Source organism: Pan paniscus, chromosome 12 (genome assembly GCF_029289425.2).
Source record: "Pan paniscus chromosome 12, NHGRI_mPanPan1-v2.0_pri, whole genome shotgun sequence".
Lineage (NCBI taxonomy): Eukaryota > Metazoa > Chordata > Mammalia > Primates > Hominidae > Pan > Pan paniscus.
The window spans coordinates 31,932,247-31,955,264 of record NC_073261.2 but is presented as its reverse complement, the minus strand read 5'-3'; the positions used below and the strand labels follow the sequence as shown (position 1 = coordinate 31,955,264).

Genomic DNA, 23,018 nt, shown 5'->3' with positions numbered 1-23,018 from the left:
TTATGTCCTCTCTTCTGCTATCCTAGGGTAAGGCGGCTCTGGCATTAATTGGTGAACATTTATAATTAGATTTACTCTTGAATGTGGTTATCCCAGTGGCCTCGAATCTCTTAGGCTGCCGTCAAGCTTGAGGAATTTCCTGCTCTTTGGGGTTGAATCCCTTGGCACAGAGTTTCCTGAGAAATTGTCATGTGTAGAGCTTTCCTCTGTGTATTTTTAGCATGGCCCCCTTTAGCCTACTTACTACAATTTCCAAAATAAATGATCTCCATGGAAAACTGTTTTCTGCAAACATGTAGTTAATGGGTACAGAATCCTGTTTCATGTTTTACAAAATGTGCCTGACAACAATGCAGCTTCCTCCTGTGCTGCACAATATAAACTTCCCCCTCACTGTACTATCGTGAGAGTCCTGGCCCAGGCAGGCAGGGGATGGGAAAGGGAAGGGTGGCTCAGGGGAAGGAGGAGGCTGGAGACTGAAATTTAAGGGTGAGAAGGCTGTCCCTCCAGTGGTGATTTGGGGTGGTTATAGGAATGAGAATTGCAGAACCCTCTTTTGTCCCTCCAGTCTGTGTCGGCCCTGGTAGACAAGTTTAAGAAGAATGACCAGGTATTTGACATCAATGCTGAAGTTGACGAGAGTGACTGTGGAGACTTCCCCGATGGGTCCCTGGGGGATGACTTTGATGCCAACGATGAACCTGACTACACCGCAGTTGGGGATCATGAAGAGTTCAGGAGCTGGAAGGAGCCCTGCCAGGTTCAGAGCTGCCAGTAAGGCTCTCAGAGTCAGAAAGTGTTTCTATAGGAGTTTTCCATTGGTTCTTTTTTCTTTTTTTCTAATTAAAAAATTTTTCTTTCTTTTTTTTTTCCCCCCCCAAAAATAGAGACGGGCATCTCACTGCATTGCCCAGGCTGGTCTTGAACTCTTGGGGCTCAAGCAATCCTCCTGCTTTGGCCTCCCAAGGTGCCAGGATTTCAGGTGTGAGCCACCATGCCTGGGCACTATCAGTTCTTAACAGATTTCCTGCTGGGGTGATTGAATTTGATGTCTGATTGGCTGGGCTGGTGTGCTGTGTCATACACATCAGCTGAGCTTTTCAGCTGAGCCTTTCTGACTCAGAGGAATCACACCTGGCTTTGAATGTCGGCTTAGCCACTTTGGTTATAAAACTGACATTGCAAGAGTTTGTAAGGATTAGAACAATGTAAAGCGTTTGGAACAAAGCACCTGGGATCTAGTAATTACGTCAATGTGGCTGTTGTTACCACGTGCATTTTGGTAGCAGAGAGCATGCTCCCTTTGTACACATTGCTTATAGTGTGGCTGTTGGTGACTCTAAGCCACCAATTTACCACCTGAAAGGTAAGCAAGTGGGGGTTAGGCAGTGTTGGGTTACCAGATGGGCAGACTGGGGACGAGCAAGGCAGGGAAAACAAAACCAACCAATAAATTGAGAATATTTGGAGGAGAAGAAGAAGAATTGATTTAGTAATTAAATTTTTGATTACCCTAGTAAACATCATAAAAGTAATCAGAACTTGGTTGGCCTTTATGTACTTAATAGGTTAGTATTGTTTTAATTCTAAATATGATTTGGAAGCAGGGTCTCACAACACTTTAATGTCATGGTCCTGTAAAGGTCTTGAATGGGCCTGGGGGTAGGAGATTTCATGAGATTAGAGTGAACAGTCCCTCTGTTAACTCCTATGTCTGTAACAGAGCTTTGCAGAACTGGGATTGGGGACAGCCAAGCTGGTTTTGAGTAAAACCTTAGAAGTTGCTTAGTATAATTTCCCGCTATGACAAAAATCTCTTCAAGACCCTGCTCGGATGTCTTTCCTAAGCTCATTTTGTCTGCCCTTGTGGGAAACGATTAGGCTGATAATGTCTTTTAAAGACATTATCGAGGCGCCACTGCCCATCCAGGCTCAGTAGCACCCTGCTCTCCGGAATTGTACTGTTCACATGGCTGCAATTTTGCCCCATTCTCATCGTGTCTTTTTTGTTGTTGTTGTTGTTTTTTTTGAGACAGAGTCTCGGTCTGTCGCCCAGGCTGGAGTGCAGCAGCGCGATCTCTGCTCACTGCAAGCTCTGCCTCCCGGGTTCACACCATTCTCCTGCCTTAGCCTCCCGAGTAGCTGGGACTACAGGCGCCTGCCACCATGCCTGGCTAATTTTTTTATTAGAGACGGGGTTTCACCATGTTAGCCAGGATGGTCTCGATCTCCTGACCTCGTGATCCGCCCACCTCGGCCTCCCAAAGTGCTGGGATTACAGGCATGAGCCACTGCGCCCGGCCATCCTGTCTTCTAAGAAGGGAGAAATGATAGGTTGATGGGATGAACTCTTAAAAACATCATTTTCAAATGTCAGAGAAAAGCTATCACTTTCCTTAAACAGTGAGGTGACATCTGAGGGACTGACAATAACAAAGGGCTTCCGTGACTTTTATTTGGTTTCTGGAAGATGTTTTCTGCTGGTTATTTTGAACAAATGTCTCCACTTCTCTCCCCTATTCCAAACAGCACAAAATCTTAGACTCTATCCTACCTAGTACATTAGGGGTGGGAGGCTGCGGTTCTAGTCTCAGGTTTTACCCATCCTTAAATCCCCTCCCCTTGCCACATCGCTGGCCTTTCCTGGGAATTCAGTGAGTGTTTGATCTGGAGTAGATCTGATCTTGCCGTTACTAGCCCTGAGATGTGGGGCAATGTTATCACCTTTTGCGGTCTTTGTTTTCTCATCTATAAAATGCAACGTTGGGACCAGTTGATAATAACAATATCTGATATTTATTGAGCTCCTTATTCTTTGTGCAAGATGCTGCGCCAGGTGCCTTATGTGTGTTATTTCACATAATTTACATAATATCTAAAATTAATTATTTTATTGCAGCAACCCTATAATTAGGTCCTATTATCCTCATTTTACAGATGAGGAAACAGGCTCAGAGAGTTTAATGGGGTGGAGCTGGTTGCCACCCAGCACCTTTGACCAGTCCTGGCCACATATAGTGAGCTTTGGATGGCAGGCTCCAGTCCACACCACCTGAGCATCTCAGTGGGTAGAGGGGGCGAGACATCACGTTACCATCCCCGGGTGATTGTGTTCTGCACCCAGGGTTGAAAACCATTGTACTCTACTGAGAGGTCTCCGGAGGCCTCTGGATGAAGGTGGGGTGGGGCAATGCTGAGTGATAAATACCAGTGTTGTGTAGATGCCTCACGTTATTGGTCTCTGCATGGCAGCACACTGACAACTGCAAGCGTAAAAGGTGGAGCTCTTTGTGCACATGCGTTGGTAAGGACTGGTCTGCAAAAGTGCTTGATGTCTAAGAGTGAGCTCCCTCTCTTTGTGCAGCAGCAACAGCAGCCCAAGAACACTTGGAGCCAAGTATTCTCTGGCCGACCCTTCTGTAGTACCAGCATGCTTACATAAGGCAGTTACTGTGGTTAATGACCTAGTCGGAGGTCAAAGCCCAGAACACAGCCTACTTCACGCATGCGAGAATGAAACATTCGGCTACATGCTGCCTGATGTGCTGAGCCAGCTGGGAGGAGACCTTATCTTGCCAGTGTTAGGACAGTGGATTGAACCACGGCTAAATTGAAGGAGGGACCCTGTGATATTATGGGGAGGGGATAGAAGAAATACAGAGTTTTCCTGGAGGGACTGGAGATGTTTGAAGTGGGCAGCCTTGAAAAATGGATAGACTATTTTGGACTATAGGTGGATTCATTTAGTTGTTGAGTGGTGAAATTGGGACTGGTAGGATGCCTGCGACATAGCATTGTATGTTGAAAGAATTATTGAATTACTACAGTTCAAAAATCCAGCTCCATCACCAGAATTGGGAATGGGAGCCACTCTTCCTAATGGAAGAATATCCATCAGAATGGAGTGGGGTTGCTGTTGAAACTTCTTCCTTCTACCTCTGGAGTTCACAGCACAGTGCATTTGTTACTTAATAACATGCTAGGTATCAGATTCTGTTACAGCACTAGGCCATACAGACTAGAAATGTGATTTTTTTATTGTGTATTTTATTTTTTTAAATTAGGTTTTAATTACACAATAAATGCACAAATGTAGTCTCCTGTTTTTGTTTTTTAAAATTCTGTATGTAAAGACAAAATCCCCTTTTAAAAGCCTTTTTAGCTTATTCCATATGGCTTATATAAACGGGAACTATATGTAGGCTCAATACAAATACAAGGCCACTCTTCTGAAACTTCTTGGTTACCTTACCTTCAGAGGGCAGTACGGCAGCACCAGCGTCCTTTCTGACATGTTGGAGCCCTTTAGGAGAAATCTTGTACCTTGTGGAAAGAGTGAAAAATGGCTGGGCACGGTATAATCCTGACACGCCTGTAATCCTAGCACTTTGGGAGGCTGAGGCAGGAGGATTGCTTGAGGCTAGGAGTTCAAGACCAACCTGACCAACATAGTGAGACCCCATCTCTATTTTTTAAAAATGTAGAAAGAGTGAAAAACCAAACTGAAACTGCCATGCTGCACTGACCACTTAGACACTTTACACACGGCAAAGAATAAAGCTGGATGACCTAACAGATTATAAGGGGAGCCCCCAAAGCGTTAGAGGAACTAAATAATTAGACAAACATGTTTTTTCACTTTTAGTAGGAACTATAGCGGTATCTTTTGGAGCCCTCATTTACAGAAGGATGGTGACGAATGAGGGATTTGTCATCTTGTGTGGCAAGAAGCATGTGTGTGGAAAGACCCCGAGGCTGGGATTAAGGGACTTGTGTCCAGCTCCCAGCTCCGGCATTTTACTAGCTGTAGATTCTTACCCAAAGGAATTCTCTTTTTTTTTTGAGACGGAGTCTCACTCTGTCACCCAGGCTGGAGTGCAGTGGCGCGATCTCGGCTCACTGCAAGCTCCACCTCCTGGGTTCACGCCATTCTCCTGCCTCAGCCTCCCGAGTAGCTGGGACTACAGGCGCCCGCCACCACGCCTGGCTAATTTTTTGTATTTTTAGTAGAGACGGGGTTTCACTGTGTTAGCCAGGGTGGTCTCGATCTCCTGACCTTGTGATCCGCCTGCCTTGGCCTCCCAAAGTGCTGGGATTACAAGCGTGAGCCACCGCGCCCAGCCAAAAGAATTCTCTTTACTTTTGTCATCTTGTCTCTCAAATTAGGTAGACTAGCATTTTATGGTGCACTTTGAAACTTCCAGAGTACTTGTATAGATATGATTATATTGTTATAAAATTAAGGGAAGGAAAAGTACTTGAGAAGTAAAAGGAATTATTAATAATGAAGTTATTTGTATTGGACTCACAGAAATGCAGCTCATTTGTGGACATATGCTTCATATGTAAATACAGCATTATAATATATGTATTGTACATGTACAAATATGTGTGTTACAGGGAAGAAATGATTTCCCTTGGGGATGGAGACATCAGGACCATGTGCCCCCTTCTGTCTATGAAACCTGGAGAATACTCTTATTTCAGTCCTCGGACCATGTCGATGTGGGCTGGCCCAGATCACTGGCGCTTTAGGCCTCGACGCAAACGTATGTAATTCTAGGTGGAATTTTAAGAAAAGAAGTAGTGTAGATGACCAGCCAGTCAGCAGTTAGCCAAGGAAGAGAAATGCCAGTCACAGCCCTGTTGTGTCTCTTAATAAGCCGAGGAAGCATACAGATGAGCCAGCCTCCTGGTTGGTCAGTTTGCCTGGCCTGGGATGAAGGGACAGTGAAAATGGAAGCCTCTGAGTGAGGAGAGTGAGTACTGGAGTCAGGAGAACTGGACTCCCAGCCTCACACTGCTCCCTAGTATCCACATGACATCACTCAGTGGCCACGGGTGGGCATGACCCCCGGGCACTAGAGGGCACACAGGAGCTACTGCACATGTTGGCATTCTGTAGAACTCCAAAGGGCTGTGCTGACCTTATGTGTTTTGCATTGTCTCTTTGAAAGAAAGGGATAAGCATCTGTTGTTTTATGTTTTGTTTTGCTTTTGAGACAGGGTCTCACACTGTCACCCAGGCTGAAGTGCAGTGGTGAATCATGGCTTACTGCAGCCTTGACCTCCTGGGCTTAAGTGTCCTCCCACCTCAGCCTTCTGAATAGCTGGGACTGCAAGGGCATGCCAGCATGCTCAGTTAATTTTTAAATTTTCCATAGTGATGGGATCCCGCTTTGTTGCCTAGGCTGGTCTCGACTCCTGGCCTCAAGTGATCCTCCTGCCTTAGCCTCCCAAAGTGTTGGGATTACAGGCATGAGCCACTGCACCTGGCCAAGCATATGTTTCTGATGTGTTTTCTTAGCCAAAACACAAATTATAAGTTTAGGATGAAAACAGGGTGTGTGATTGAGCACTCCTACTGTTGTGATGCTCAGACACAATGCTGCCTTGTGGTTTTGATAAGCCTTGATAAGGCTGTCAGCAGATCTTGTGAAATGAGTAAATAGTTTAGGCCACAGAAGTGAAGTGCTGACGTCTGTGTTCACTCTGCAGAAGATGCTCCTTCCCAATCAGAAAACAAAAAGAAGAGTACAAAGAAAGATTTTGAAATTGACTTTGAAGATGATATTGACTTTGATGTATATTTTAGAAAAACAAAGGTTTGTACTGAATTTATTAGGTTTGTGCTTACTCGTTTTTCCCTTTCAGATGTGATTTTTAAAAATTCCGTATAAATTTAACTGTTAGAGCAAACAGATGGTTTCATTCTTCCTTGTTCCTTAAACGCACTATTAAGAAATAGTCCTAAACTCAGTGGCAGAAAGAATCAAATTTAGAATAAAAAGAATAATGCTAGCAAAATCACTTTTTTACATAGAACTGTGAGACTGATGGTAGACTCATGCTGCCCAAACCCTTCCCAGACTGCTTTAAAAAAAGTAAGATGTTTTGCCCATTGTTAAAATGCCTAAAACACTTTTTTAAAAAAAATTAATAGGCTGCTACTATTCTGACCAAGTCCACTTTGGAGAACCAGAATTGGAGAGCTACCACCCTTCCTACAGATTTCAACTACGATGTTGACGCTCTGGTCCAGCTTCACCTCAAACCAGGCACCAGGGTAAGCCTATTTCTTGGTTCCTTTAAGCACACAAGGTATCAAGTGGCTGATAGTATGACAGTTAGGCAGTGCCTTTGAGGAAAGGGGAGAATGTGAGGAGCGGTATGTGTTAACCAAAGCGTGTTGCCAGGAAATCAAATAGATAAGGCAAAGAAAGCTAAAAGGAAAGGCTTATATGATGGACACACAGTAAACACTTGGAAATACCTTACCTGGCAAGAATGCTGGATACTGAAGCCTCCATGCTGAAATTCAGGGGGGCAGTGAGTGTAGTTTTTTGGTGAAGTTTCAACAGTTTTTAAGTTATTTCTTGATTCCTTTACTTTCTCCTTTTTTTTTTTTTTTTTTTTGACAGAGTTTCGCTCTTGTTGCCCTAGACTGGAGTGCAATGGTGCAGTCTTGGCTCACTGCAACCTCTCCCTCCTGGGTTCAAGCAATTCTCCTGCCTCAGCCTCCCAAGTAACTGGGATTACAGGTGCCTGCCACCGTACCCAGTGAATTTTTTGTAGTTTTAACAGGGACAGGGTTTCACTATGTTGGCCAGGCTAGTCTCGAACTCCTGACCTCAGGCGATCCACCCACCTCAGCCTCCCAAAGTGCCAGGATTATAGGTGTGAGCCACTGTGCCCAGCTGATTCCTTGGCTTTCTCATTGAAGTTGTGGATTTACTCACCAATTGCTTTATACAGTGAGGTTGCCTTACTCATGATCCAAGTCGAAGCGAGCCCAAGGTGACACATGGGCTCACATCCTCAGGAAGTCTCCTAGGGCTCTACAGGCTGCTGGGGCTCCTTCTGAGATTGTCACATGGAGCCTTCTGAATTACCTGGTGTTGCACCCTGATTACTGCCTCCTTCATTTGCCTGGGGCTCTTCTCACAGTCCCCGCTGACAGGGTAAGCAGTGGTTCGTGTAAACCATTCCATTCACATCCTCTGCTTACTTGCATTACTGGTTCTCCTACTCTCATGGAGTGTATTAAGACTTTATACTTTCCTCTTTATTTTGCCTGTTTTTCCACAAGATTTTAATGAGATATATATATATATATATATATATATATATATATATATATATATATTTTTTTTTTAGAGACAGGGTCTTGCTCTGTTGCCCAGGCCATAGTCCAGTGGTGTAATTGGAGCTCATTGTAACTTTGAACTCCTGGATTCAAGCAGTCCTCCTGCCTCAGCCTCCCAAAGTACAGGGATTACAGGCGTGAGCCGTTACACCTGGCCTCACATTCTGTTTTTATAAACTAACCAAGATATGTTTTTCTTTCTGATCAATATTGTTTACTTCAATAGAAATACTCTTTTTTTTTTAGTCCTAGCTACTTGGGGGCCTGAGGCTATAGTAAGCTATGATCATGCCAGTGCACTCCAGCCTGGGGGACAAAGTGAGGCCTCATCTCAGAAAAGCAAAACAAAAAAAAAAATTGTGATTCATGAGAGGGGGTCAAAATATCAACATTAACAGGAGTTTGGAAGAAGTTGATTCTGACTCTTATGGATGATTTTGAGGGGTTCAAGACTTCAGTGGAGGCCAGTCATAATGGCTCACGCCTGTAATCCTAGCACTTTGGGAGGCCGAGGTGGGTGGATCGCTTGAGGCTAGGAGTTTGAGACCAGCCTGAGCAACATGGCGAAACCCCGTCTCTACTAAAAATACAAAAATTAGTCAGGCATGGTAGTGCAGGCCTATAGTCCTGGCTACTCAGGAGGGTGAGGCACGAGAATCACTGGAACCCAAGAGGTGGAGGTTGCAGTGAACTGAGATTACACCACTGCACTCCAGCCTGGGTGACAGAGCAAGACTCTGTCTCAAAAAGACTTCAGTGGAGGAAGTCATTGCAGATGTGGTATGCAGATGTGGTAGAAATAGCAAGAGGACCAGAATGAGAAATGGAGCCTGATGATGTGACTACATTGGTACAATATCCTGATAAAACTTTAATGGATGAGAAGTTGTTTCCTATGGATGAGCAAAGAACATTTTCTTGAGATGGAATTTACTCCTGGTGAAGATGCTGTGAACATTGTTGAAATGATTAAAAAAAAAGATTTAGAATGTTACATAGTCTTAGTTGATATAGCAGTGGCAGTGTTTGAAAAGATTGACTTTGAATTTGAAAGAAGCTCCGCTATGGGTAAAATGCTATCAAACAGCATTGTATGCTTCAGAGAAATCTTTAGTGACAGGAAGAGTTGATTGATGCAGCAAACTTCATTGTTGTCTTATTTTAAGAAATTGTCGCAGCCACCCCATCCTTCAACCACCACCCACCCTGACAGTCAGTAGCCATCAACATTGAGGCAAGACCCTTTAACAGCAAAAATATTACAACTCACTGAAGGCTGATATGATCATTATAATTTTTTAGCAATGAAATATTTTTAATTAAGGTATGTAAATTGTTTTTTAGACATATACTGTTGCACACTTAATAGACTCCAGCATAGTATAAGCATAACTTTTAAATTTGTGTGACTGGAAGTGCCTGTATTAAACACTGGACATTTGGCTAGGGACACCTGAGAGTGTGCCCAGAGGAGAGTATTCTAAATGAAGAGGCAGTTAGAAGTTGTGTCATATGAAGAACAGTGGAAGAAAATGGGGCGTTTCTTAACTCAAGTATTTATTGTTTAGTAGTAGTTTTGGATTTGTTACAAGCACATTGTGGGTTTATTTGAGTTGTTTTTGAAGCACATAATTATATTAAAATATTCAGTGTGCTCTTGTAAACTGTGCACATCTCCAGTCACATTTCTCCTACTTCAGAGATTTATATATCAAGTAGAAATCACTGGTCTAAGGAAGGACCTGCAAATATTTGAAAGACTGTGATCCATAGGCACTCCTAAAAGAGGAGCCTCATTCCACGAGGCTCTGGAATACAGAATGAGGATGATGGATGTAATTAGAGGGAAGAGCTGGATGTCTCTCCTTGTTGCCATGTAGGGAACAGTGGTTTCCACTCAGGAATGAGACAGGCTGTTAATTAAGGTAATGGGTTTTCCTTTTTTTTTTTTAAAGACAGGGTCTCAGGCTGGAGTGCAGTGGTATGAGTATGGCTCAGTGCAGCCTCAACCCCTGGGCTCAAATGATCCTCCTGCCTCAGCCTCCTGAGTAGCTGAGACCACAGGCACACAGCACCATGCCATCTTTTTTTGTAGAGATGGGGTCTCACTGTGTTGTGCAACGCTAGTCTCAAAATTCCTAGGCTCAAGCAGTTCTCCCACCTCAGCCTCTCAAAATGCTGGGATTACAGGTGTGAGTCACCATGCCTGGCTGGTAATGGGTTTTCTATCAAAATTGTTCAAGTGCAACAAGGTGACTTTCAGAAAGCTGGAGGGTAGATTTTCCAACTTTTGTTTTTAGTGAAGGAACCCTTTTTCAGGTAAAACTGTGCAGAAGGCCTAATTGCCAGTCACACAGAAATAGAGCTGCTCTGGTTTATTTGGGATTGGTAGAGACGCTGAGCCCTGCTACTCCAGGTTTGCACTGTGTAGTGGAAAAGTCTGTTAGACTTAGATGACTTGTGAGGGCCCTTCTGACTCTAAAATTGTATAATTCTAGGAGGAGATTGGGCATAGGAATTAAGATTTACTTCTCTAACCTAGTTCAGTAGCTTTTAACAAAATAGCTTTCTGCATTTATTCTTTCCTTTAGTTACTTAAGATGGCCCAGGGCCATAGGGCAGAGACTGAGCATTATGAAGAAATTGAAGACTATGATTACAACAACCCTAACGACACCTCCAACTTTTGCCCTGGATTACAGGTAAAGGGGGGAAAGGGGCTCTGTCCTCTCTTCTAAGCCAGGGAGTCCTTTTTCTCTGCTTCTCATGTCCCCATTTTATATGGCGGGAGACTGTTGGCAATTTTGAATCCAGTGGAGGTTTTCTGGGTAAAGGGTCTGCCTTCCACCCAGTGCAGGGAGCTGAGCAGAGTCAAGGAAACAGCCTCACCTTGGCCTGCCTTACCTCACATCCTACATGCAGGAAGCAAATGGCCACACTCAAGTGAATGCGTCGTCATGTGGATGGGTGTTTAGCCTCTGCTACAAAGTACTAATCTTGGCTGTTGTGGGATTTCAAAGGAATATAAACACTTTGTCCTCTTATGAGCTAATATTTTGGCCAGGTAGACAACCAGATCACACCATATGTGATCTGGTGTGGCAAAAAATAAGTCTTCGGGGTGTATCTCAGATGACCAGGTTTCTAGCTGTGAATGCAGTTCTCATATTGCAAGCTTGCTGTGAACTTGTACAAGCCACCCCCCATCTTTAGATCACGGTTTAGACTAAATAATTTCCATATCCCTTCTCTGAGTCTACTGATGAGATGGCTAATACAGGTAACAGAAACTGGAAAAATAGGCTTCATCTGTGTCCCTGTATGTGGAAAGGGGGGAGAGAACTGGAAAAAAAAATGTATTCACCTTATTTTCTTACTTAGGAAGAGAGTTAGGCTGTTATATTTTAGTGAAAATCCAGACTGACCTCTTGACTAGTGCTTCTCAAACTTTAACTTATATACAAATCACCCAGGGAGCCTATTTAAGGACTGATTCCTGACCTGTGTCCCCCACCCCACCCCCTGCCCGAAGATACTGATACATTCACTCTGGATGTGATCGCAAAAATGACTTTCTCACCTGCTTCTGGGTGGTACGCCTGCTACTGACCAGATGGCCCCAGGAATCTCCTGTGCTTTCCTTGGGTGATATGTTCAGGTCATATCTCCGGTATTTGAGGAATGTTTCTGTAAAATGAAATCCTAAATTTGTTAGAAGCTGAAGGGGGGACATAGTGGCAATTATGGTTATCGAATTCCTTTTAACTCCCGCTCAAAAGGTCTTAGGTTGATAACAGACACCTCTCTAATAGGGTTTACGTGAAACAGGATGATAACTAGAGGCACCTAGAAGTTCATCGTAGTGTAACTCACTGAGTGAACCATCAGATGGTCTCTTCTTGCTTTGTAAACATGGAGTCTATTTCAAGAGTGTTTCTGAGCTCCTCTGCAGCGTCCACCAAACTCGAAGAGCTGTTTCTTGCCCAGGCTGCTGACAGTGATGATGAAGATTTGGATGACTTATTTGTGGGACCTGTTGGGAACTCTGACCTCTCACCTTATCCTTGCCATCCACCTAAGACAGCACAACAGAATGGTGACACTCCGGAAGCCCAAGGATTAGACATCACAACATATGGGGAGTCAAACTTGGTAGCTGAGCCTCAGAAGGTACGGATGAAACAGCTGAGAATTACATTGTTTGCCTGAAATCTATTTAATTGTCTCTTATATGAGAGTCACGCAATCTGAGCTTGATTTCTTCTCAATTTTAACCTGTTGCTCTCCAAGTTTTAAATAGGGTTGTGGGAGTGAGCTGATGCTAATTAGGTTTGTGTGGAACTGACCATCTCTCCAAAGACCTTGATAAGACATGTAACTAGGGAGGAACTGGTCACCCAAATAAGGCATATGAATGAAGGCTGCAGGCAGAGAATATAAATTTATATGCTAATTCAGCAAGGCTAGCTAGCTAGCTGTGTGGCTCTGAAAAATCTTGGCCAAATTCAGTTTGTATTAAATTATCATGTATTAAACATTTATCTCTTCCATACCAGGTGGCAGGCTTTATGCTTGCCTTTATATTTGATTCATTTATCTCTTTTACACTGGAATTCCAGTTAGCCTTAATGTAGATTGCACTGGATTGAAAAGAAATTAGATTTGATATGAGGGACTCTATTTTAGTGTCCAAAGAGAGCTCTGGGCTGGGCGTGGTGGCTCACGCCTGTAATCCCAGCACTTTGGGAGGCCAAGGCGGGCAGATCATGATGTCAGGAGTTCGAGACCAGCCCGGCCAACATGGTGAAACCCCGTCTTTAATAAAAATACAAAAATTAGCTGGGCATGGTGGCAGGTGCCTGTAATCCCAGCTATTCTAGAGGCTGAGGCAGGAGAGTCATTTGAACCCGGGAGGCAGAGGTTGCAGTAAGCTGAGATCGTGCTATTGCACTTCAGCCTGGGCAACAGGTCGAGACTCCGTCTCAAAAAAAAAAAAAAAAAAAGAAGAGTTTGAGACCAGCGTGGCCAAAATGGTGAAATACCATCTCTACTAAAAATACAAAAATTAGCCAGGTGCCTGTAATCCCAGCTCCTTGGGAGGCTGAGGCTGGAGAATCGCTTGAACCCAGGAGGCGGAGGTTGCAGTGAGCTGAGATTGCACCATTGCAATCCAGCCTGGGTGACAAGAGTGAAACTCTGTCTCAAAACAAACAAACAAACAAACAAACAAAAACAAGAGAGCTCTGTAGCTCCTTGGTTGAAACTGGATTCCTTCTTTTTTTTTTTTATTTTTTATTTTTTATTTATTTATTATTTTTTTCTTTTTTATTGATCATTCTTGGGTGTTTCTCGCAGAGGGGGATTTGGCAGGGTCACAGGACAATAGTGGAGGGAAGGTCAGCAGATAAACAAGTGAACAAAGTTCTCTGGTTTTCCTAGGCAGAGGACCCTGCGGCCTTCCGCAGTGTTTGTGTCCCTGGGTACTTGAGATTAAGGAGTGGTGATGACTCTTAACGAACATGCTGCCTTCAAGCATCTGTTTAACAAAGCACATCTTGCACCGCCCTTAATCCATTCAACCCTGAGTGGATATAGCACATGTTTCAGAGAGCACAGGGTTGGGGGTAAGGTCACAGATCAACAGGATCCCAAGGCAGAAGAATTTTTCTTAGTACAGAACAAAATGAAAAGTCTCCCATGTCTACCTCTTTCTACACAGACACAGCAACCATCCGATTTCTCAATCTTTTCCCCACCTTTCCCCCCTTTCTATTCCACAAAACCGCCATTGTCTTCATGGCCTGTTCTCAATGAGCTGTTGAGTACACCTCCCAGATGGGGTGGTGGCCGGGCAGAGGAGCTCCTCACTTCCCAGTAGGGGCGGCCGGGCAGAAGCGCCCCTCACCTCCCGGACGGGGCGGCTGGCCGGGCGGGGGGCTGACCCCCCCCCCACCTCCCTCCCGGACGGGGCGGCTGGCCGGGCGGGGGGCGGACCCCCCACCTCCCTCCCGGACAGGGCGGCTGGCCGGGCAGAGGGGCTCCTCACTTCCCAGTAGGGGCGGCCGGGCAGAGGCGCCCCTCACTTCCCCGACGGGGCGGCTGGCCCGGCGGGGGGCTGACCCCCCCACCTCCCTCCCGGAGGGGGCGGCTGGCTGGGCAGAGGGGCTCCTCACTTCCCGGTAGGGGCGGCCGGGCAGAGGCGCCCCTCACCTCCCGGACAGGGCGGCTGGCCGGGCAGGGGGCTGATCCCCCCACCTCCCTCCCGGACGGGGCGGCTGGCCGGGCGGGGGGCTGACCCCCCCACCTCCCTCCCGGACGGGGCGGCTGGCCGGGCGGGGGGCTGACCCCCCCACCTCCCTCCCGGACGGGGCGGCTGGCCGGGCGGGAGGCTGACCCCCCCACCTCCCTCCCGGACGGGGCGGCTGGCCGGGCGGGAGGCTGACCCCCCCACCTCCCTCCCGGACGGGGCGGCTGGCCGGGCGGGAGGCTGACCCCCCCACCTCCCTCCCGGACGGGGCGGCTGGCCGGGCGGGGGGCTGACCCCCCCACCTCCCTCCCAGACGGGGCGGCTGGCCGGGCCGGGGGCTGACCCCCCCACCTCCCTCCCAGACAGAGCGGCTGGCCGGGCAGAGGGGCTCCTCACTTCCCAGTAGGGGCGGCCGGGCAGAGGCGTCCCCCCCACCTCCTGGACAGGGCGGCTGGCCGGGCAGGGGGCTGATCCCCCCACCTCCCTCCCGGACGGGTCAGCTGGCCGGGCGGGGGGCTGACCCCCCCACCTCCCTCCCGGATGGGGCGGCTGGCCGGGAGGGGGGCTGACCCCCCCACCTCCCTCCTGGACGGGGCGGCTGGCCGGGCAGAGGGGCTCCTCACTTCCCAGTAGGGGCGGCCGGGCAGAGGCACCCCTCGCCTCCCGGACGGGGCGGCTGGCCAGGCGGGGGGCTGACCCCCCCACCTCCCTCCCGGACGAGGCGGCTGGCCGGGCAGAGGGGCTCCTCACTTCCCGGTAGGGGCGGCCGGGCAGAGGTGCCCCTCACCTCCCGGACGGGGCGGCTGGCCGGGCGGGGGGCTGACCCCCCCACCTCCCTCCCAGATGAGGAGGGAGGACGCTCCTCACTTCTCAGACGGGGTGGCTGCCGGGCGGAGGGGCTCCTCACTTCTCAGACGGGGCAGTTGCCAGGCAGAGGGTCTCCTCACTTCTCAGACAGGGCGGCCGGGCAGAGACACTCCTCACATCCCGGACGGGGCGGCAGGGCAGAGGTGCTCCCCACATCTCAGACGATGGGCGGCCGGGCAGAGACGCTCCTCACTTCCCAGATGTGATGGCGGCCGGGAAGAGGCGCTCCTCACTTTCTAGATGGGATGGCGGCCGGGCAGAGACGCTCCTCACTTTCCAGACTGGGCAGCCAGGCAGAGGGGCTCCTCACATCCCAGACGATGGGCAGTCAGGTGGAGACGCTCCTCACTTCCCAGACGGGGTGGCTGCCAGGCAGAGGCTGCAATCTCGGCACTTAGGGAGGCCAAGGCAGGCGGCTGGGAGGTGGTTGTAGCGAGCCGAGATCACGCCACTGCACTCCAGCCTGGGCGCCATTGAGCACTGAGTTAACGAGACTCCGTCTGCAATCCCGGCACCTCGGGAGGCCGAGGCTGGCGGATCACTCGCGGTTAGGAGCTGGAGACCAGCCCAGCCGACACATCGAAACCCCGTCTCCACCAAAAAAATACGAAAACCAGTCAGGCGTGGCGGCGCACGCCTGCAATCGCAGGCACTCGGCAGGCTGAGGCAGGAGAATCGGGCAGGGAGGTTGCAGTGAGCTGAGATGGCAGCAGTACCGTCCAGCTTCGGCTCGGCATCAGAGGGAGACCGTGGAAAGAGGGGAGAGGGGAGAGGGGAGAGGGGAGAGGGGGGAGGGGGGAGGGGAGAGGCGGATTCCTTCTTTAGTTGAACTCCAGACCTTTGTTTTTACAGTGAATTATGGTAAAAGTTTCTTTATTCTGCTTAGTTTTACTTTGTCATATACCTATTTCAGGTAAATAAAATTGAAATTCACTATGCCAAGACTGCCAAAAAGATGGACATGAAGAAACTGAAGCAGAGCATGTGGAGTCTGCTGACAGCGCTCTCCGGAAAGGAGGCAGATGCAGAGGTCAGATGCTCTTGCCTGTTCTCTAGGTGCCCAGCATGCGGGAGGGGAGTGGTTGATGTCTACAGCTGAAGACACCTCGATTTGGGCAATGCCTCCAATACAGAAATGTTTGTTCAAAAATACAAGGAGCTGGGCATGGTGGCTCACACGTGTAATCCCAGCATTTTGGGAGGCTGAAGTGGAAGGATCACTTGAGCCCAGGAGTTTGAGGTTACAGTGAGCTATGATATGATCGTACCACTACACTCCAGTCTGGGCAACAGAGAGAGATCCTGTATCTTGAAAAAGAAAACAAAAATAAAAGGAAGACTTCATGCTTCTAAGAGAGAAATGAACCAAGTATACAAGTAGGCAGGTCACACAGACTGTGATACAAATAGCAAACTAGTGTGTAAGGCATGATTCAGCCTTGCTGGTAATCAAAAAAGACAAATGAAACAATCTTGATGCTACTTTAAAACAGCAGCAGTTTTAGTAATTAAACTGTTTTCCATTACTGAGGAGGAAAATTTGGAGTACTTATTCACTGCTGGTAGCAATTTAAGTTGCTCTATGCTATGAAATGTTTAAACCTTTTGATCTAATAATTCTGATTTCAGGAATGTATTCTCAGTAGGAAGATAGTGGAAAAGTAATTATTATACTGTCAGATTCTACTTCTTCAGAACAAGCTGAAACCTTGATTAACTTGGTCCACCTCAATGAAAGGAAGTCTCAGTTAATTAGAATCCTTCTCTCTTTCTGACTTCTGCTCAGGTAATATTCTGAGTGTAGACCTTCTGTAGCTGAGAAATGAAAACTCGTAAGTTGATTGAGGGCCCTGAGCTGGGTATCAGAGAAAGCTCTTCAGTCATATTTATAAAGTTTTATCAACTAGAACAGAATGGGATACAAGTGTGTGTCTTTGTCTTAAGTGGAAAGTTTGAGTTTACTTTTAAATATGAATTTTGTGCTGCCCTTAGCAGTGTAGTCCAGTTGGAGCTATAAATAATCATGGCTTTGGCTGGGCACAGTGGCTCATGTCTGTAATCCCAGCACTTTGGGAGGCCGAGGTGGGGGGATCATGAGGTCAGGTGTTCAAGACAAGCCTGGCCAACATGGTGAAACCCCATCTCTACTAAAAAATACAAAAAATTAGCTGGGTGTGGTGGCGGGCGCCTGTAATCCCAGCTACTCGGGAGGCTGAGGCAGGAGAATTGCCTGAACCCGGGAGGTGGAGCTTGCAGTGAGCCAAGATTGTGCCACTGCACTCCAGCCTGGCGACAGAGCGAGACTCCGTCTCAAAAAAAAAAAAAAAACAAACATGGCTTTTTATTACTGCTTTTTTTTCTTGTTTGTTTTCAGGGCACCCTAGGACACTCTGCAGTGTGTCCTTTACCAGGGTGATGCTGGCTGTTGACATCCATGTTTACCACAATGTCATTAGAGCAGAGCTGAGGCACTGGTTCCCTTTGTAGATCCTTTTTCTTCAAAATAACTAAGAAATTTGTTTTCATTTTGTTTGGGTATAGACTTTTTGGTGACACAACTTTATTTTTGTTGCCCTTTCAAAAGTGCACTAGCCCTAACTGTCCGATGTATAAATGTGCTTCTGTTAGGCAAACCACAGGGAAGCTGGAAAAGAAGCGGCCCTGGCAGAAGTGGCTGACGAGAAGATGCTTAGTGGGCTCACGAAGGACCTGCAGAGGAGGTGCGGGCTGGCAGGCATGGGGGCTTTGTTGGGGCTCACCTCTCTGAGCTGTCCACGTGGCAGGCCTTCCACACACAACCTGTTTCCTATGACACTTATAGTGGCTGTTCTGTTTTCTCTCTGTGTTGACAGATAATACAGACCAACTTTTAAAAAGGCGTTTTTCTGTGTCAGTGATCAGAGTATAACAGGAGATATTTTATCTCAAATAAGAAACTAGAAAAATCTGCTTATAAAATGCATCTGAAAGATTTGTTTCTCATTAGTTTAGTCATTGCATGTGTGTATTATTCATACTTGATGAACGAGCTTTTGTTCTAACAGTTGGCAGTGACCTAAATACTTGCCCCTTTCTTTCCAGCCTGCCCCCCGTCATGGCTCAGAACCTCTCCATACCTCTGGCTTTTGCCTGTCTCCTACATTTAGCCAATGAAAAGGTAGGTAATTAAGGTAAGCATGGGAGTATTAGAGTATTCCCTGTTTATGTCAACTCATTTAGCTTTGTATTTGATCTTTCATGGGCTAATATAGGATTTCTTAAATACAGTGACTTATGTAGCACCTTCAACCCAAATGATTAGCCAGGCATCTAGAAGTAACTTAGGAAAAAGCCATCAGGTTTGATTAGCAATGAAAATAGCACAGAGGACCCAAATAGTAAGATTTTAGATGATGGAATTGTGATCGGTAAGTTCCCCAGCCTAAGAACACGATGTGCTTTTACTTCACTGGGTGTCAAAGACTTTAAAGGCCAAAGCCTAGTAGTACCAAAGTCAAGACATATGGGAGACATGGCAGAGAGAAGAGGAGAGAAATGAGGATGAAAAGAAAACAGTTGCAGAAAGAGAAGAGTACTAAAATATGGAGGTAACCGTCAGAAAAGTCAAGCTGTGTGTCACAAGGAAGGAGAATCCTGAAGTGCCAGCTGGGTCAGTGTGGCAGACTCCTGTGCCAGGCCAGCCAACAGCTGCATAGCCATGGGACAGCTGTGGAAAGAGCAGAGGAGGGCACCCATTTTCTCAGGAGCCGAGTGGTACTACCCAGGGATACCACAGAGAGGGCAGCCAGCAGCAAGCCCACACATTTGAGCATCGCTGAACACTTGGTATCCATTAGGGTCCCCAGCCAGCTGATGCACAGCCCAGCCTTTGGCACGTGCAGTAGAGGGCTATGGGCTGGGCCATGGCATGTGCGGCAAGCACCACCCTGGGGCTGGGGCACCATGGCCATGGTGTGCACCAACACTGTCAACTCCCCAGGAGGAGGGGGTGGGCACTGGAGTGCAGTTACTATCTGAACGCCGAAATGTGGTTTTGGAGGGTGATTATGGGAATGGAATGGTAGCAAAAATGGGGTGCTGGTGGAAGCATCCAGGATTTCCTACATGCCAACATGTGACCTCTGGCCTCCTAATGAAATCAGGAGCAGTGAGGATTGGCTCCATTTTCCAGGTCTGACTCTGCTTTGGAGAGAAGTTGCCCTGGCCTGTGTGGCACAGCCATCAGCCAATTCCAGTGACCTACCACTGGAAGTCAGAGACCAATTTTTCTCTTGTCAATACCTTGCTTAGCTGACAACCTCATGAAGAAGAAGAAACTGTCCAGTTAGCAGAAGCTAGTTTTGATTCTGGGTGGGGAACAGGTGTAGAAGAGCCACTGGGCCAGGACCAAGTGCTGTATGTCTCCAACTACTGTGCTGACCATTGGGCTTGTAACCACCAGTCTGAGTGTTCAAACCTGAGGCCTAAGTTGAAGAGCCCAGTGTAGTTCCCAAGAAGGAATGATTGTGCATCAGAGCCCTTGGGAATGGTTTTAACCCAGGAATGCTGAACTTGCATGGCTGCTGTTGGGGGGCAGTAAGGCGGTGACCGGTGACTGCGGAGAGAGGACATGCCCTGTTCACAAGCCTGTGAAGGCAGACATGCCCGTGGTTATGGGAGGTGGTAGTTCCTATACCTGACACATCCTAAAGCATCTGATATCACATGCAAACTATATGAAGAATGACTAAGAAAATAAAAAATAAAATATATGATTATCATTGTTCTGACAAGAAATCTACAAGTGGCTCTGCTGAGGATATACCATCTGAGGTGGGTGGTGTGCAGGCCATCCATCTCTCTGACTTGAGAAGTGTCGGGGGAGGCCTGGAATCTCATTCGCACACCATCCTGGTGGAAATAGGTGCTGGTGACTCTCCAACATGGGTGCTGGTCTCCTAGCACACCAGGCTCCTAGGCTGGCCTCCAAAGCTCAGAAACCCTTCTGAGTCCAATTTAAGAGTGTTACTGCTTTCGCTCATCAGCCCCAGCCTGAAGGTCAGAGTGCTTCTCTGGGTGGTGTGTCTCCACAGAAACCTGACTTGAGAGAGCGGCTTCATGGCCCTCACTTGTTTCTTAAGGAGTCAGGCCAGGCCAACACTGCTAAGAAATATTAGTGACTGTGCGGCTTCACTGAGGTTGTGCTGCTCCGACTCCAGCTCTGCACCCCTGCTCTCAGTGGCAGTGCAGGCATGTTCATTTTGCTGTGATCAAGTCTCTTAAGGGTCCCAGAGCTCTTGGTGTTTGAAGAATGGTGGGTGGCTACAGCCCATGACTTGTTGGGCTGAGCACCGAGGCCATTACTTGGGCCTGGCTTTGGGCTGTTTGAGAAAACTGGGCTTGTAACATTAACCACAACAGTTACTGTGATAATCTACAGGGATCTGTGATAACTCAACACTTAGAGCCACCAAGAGAAATATTCTCAACGCTTCACAGCAGAACTTGACCTCCTCTTGGACTTCTTTCTCTCCATCTTTCACTCCCGTCTGGAGTCTGTTCCTCCACCACTGTGATAACAGTCTCCCCTCACATAGCCAGGCAGTGTGTGGGGCTTAGGAGCCAGTGATGGACGTGAGGCCCTCTGCCTTCATGTCTCTGCATGTTAGCAGTGTGTGACTACCAGAACCTGAGCTGCAGAAAACCCGCGAGGTGTGACTTGAGCGCTCTGTCTTTAGTGGCAAGGAAAGGTGCGAGTGGCTGTTGAGCCCTGGCACATCCCATCTGCCTCCAGTGCAGAGCCAGGGCAGGCTGGTTGTGGTGAAGTTCGTCAGGAAAGGTGTCTCATAGCTGCTTAGTCCTGAGGGAAACACTGCCTGGGGTTGGGGAAGAGCTGGGAGGTAGGTAGGGAAAGGCCTGTGCAGAGACTGGCAGGAGGGCACTGCTGTCAGGAACTAATGGAGAGATGGGGCAGTGGGGTAGTTCAGGGGTGCCTGGAGGAGGTGCGCGTGGACGGGGTTAATACAGTAGTCCCCTAGTTTCCATGGATGGGGCAATGGGGCAGTTGGGGGTGCCTGGAGGAGGCATGCATGGTTGGGGTTAATATAGTAGCCCCCTGTTTCCACAATTTCACTTTCCATGGTTTCAGTTACCCACAGTCACCCATGGTCTGAAAATACTAAGTGGAAATCCAGAAATAAACAGTTCATAAGTTTTAAGTTGCAACTCTTCTGAGTAGTGTGATGAAATGTCACCATGTCCCGCTCCATCCTGCCCCGGATCTGAACCGTCCCTGTGTCCAGCAGATCCACACTGCAGACGTGGCTCTCCCATTAGTCACTTGGTAGCCATCTCAGTTCCCAGGTCAACTGTTGTGGTACTGCAGTGCTTGTGTTCCATTCCCTCTTATTTGACTTAATTTTTCTATTTTATTATTAGTTATTGTTAATCTCTTACTGTGCCTAATTTGTAAATTAAACTTGATCATAAGTATGTATGTATAGGAAAAAACAAGGTATATTTGTGTATACATATATATAAAAATCATATATGTGTATTTGATTTGGTACTATATGAGTTCAGGCATCCACCGGGGGCCTTGGAACACCCCTCGAGGATAAGGGGGGACGACTGACTATATGTATGTGTTGTGGCTCCTCATGACCTCCCATCTGCCTCCATTAGCATCTTCAGGGCAGACGGCTCAGCTCTTAGGCCCTTTATAGGGGGTGGGTTGCAGGAATCAGAGCCAGAGAAGGCTTGCTTTTTGCTTTTTTACCTAAGTCATTTTGTTATAACAAGGATTGGGAATCAGGTTTTTCATGCAAATTATACTTGCTATGAAACAGTTTTTCTTATAATCATGGGAAAAACTTTCTTCTTTGTAGTCACTACCTTGTGACTGTGATTGGAATTTATGATTCTTTTATTCTCAGTATACCAAAGTCCATGCATGTTTTGGTCTTCCCTCAGAATCTAAAACTGGAAGGAACAGAGGACCTCTCTGATGTTCTTGTGAGGCAAGGAGATTGAGTTCACTATGGAGAAGTCAGCAGCAGGAGGCCCATCACTTACTCAGTTGCCGGGACATCCCCAGTCTCGGGGGAAGAAGATGCCATGGGCTTATACCCAGGCTGTAGCCAACTACCAGCGTGCCTGTTTGTTTGTTGCTCTTTCCTTCTCTCCATCATAGTCTGGGTGCCAGCGCCCTGAAGCTCTGTGCTCAACTGATTAAACTTTACTGCCCTATGGTGACCATCTAGGAGAGGGGAGGGCAGAGGGGGTGAGGGTACTATTCTGGATTGAGAAAACCTATATCCATTCTATATATCAATGTATAGTTTTAGTCTCCTAAATTGATCTGTTATTTTCCAAACTATTCTCTTGTAGAAAATTTTCCAGTGGGCACTTAATGTTGCCCTTGAAGAACTTCCTAATCCATGTACATAAAATACATCATATGTACACTTATAAATGTATATAGAATGCTTAAAAATAAAATTCTTAATAATATAACTGGCAAAATATTTGAGTGTCCACTAGATGAGTATCAGACCTAGTCCTTACCCTTAGGGGGATGCAGTCCTGGTTGTTATCCAGGATACACACATGTCAGTATAAGGCAGAAGATGCCTAAGGGCCAAGATGGTTTGCCTCGGAGGAGAATGGAAGAGAGAGATTGCTGACTGGACATTCAGATGCAAGACTGGGTCCTGCTTAAATCCCAGGATTCTGCTGGAGGGAGCTGATAGTGATACTTGTCCCTTCTGTACATTGCTT

The 23,018-nt window shown here is 47.2% G+C and overlaps 1 protein-coding gene across 2 annotated transcripts in view; it reads left to right on the top strand.

Annotated features, from left to right (window-relative positions):
• Positions 1-22,763, top strand: part of NCAPH (non-SMC condensin I complex subunit H) — a 40,678-nt gene extending 17,915 nt beyond the window's left edge. Inside the window, exons 9-18 of one of the 2 annotated variants that reach the window (XM_003805736.6) lie at positions 569-774; positions 5,401-5,549; positions 6,499-6,605; positions 6,944-7,066; positions 10,738-10,848; positions 12,134-12,316; positions 16,174-16,290; positions 17,889-17,980; positions 18,342-18,417; positions 22,212-22,763. In XM_003805736.6, the coding sequence (XP_003805784.1) occupies positions 569-774; positions 5,401-5,549; positions 6,499-6,605; positions 6,944-7,066; positions 10,738-10,848; positions 12,134-12,316; positions 16,174-16,290; positions 17,889-17,980; positions 18,342-18,417; positions 22,212-22,271 (1,224 nt within the window). In that variant the 3' untranslated portion in view covers positions 22,272-22,763. The remainder of the gene's footprint in view (positions 1-568; positions 775-5,400; positions 5,550-6,498; positions 6,606-6,943; positions 7,067-10,737; positions 10,849-12,133; positions 12,317-16,173; positions 16,291-17,888; positions 17,981-18,341; positions 18,418-22,211) is intronic. The other variant, XM_008974370.4, reaches the window with a different exon arrangement.
• The last annotated feature ends 255 nt before the right edge of the window (positions 22,764-23,018 follow it).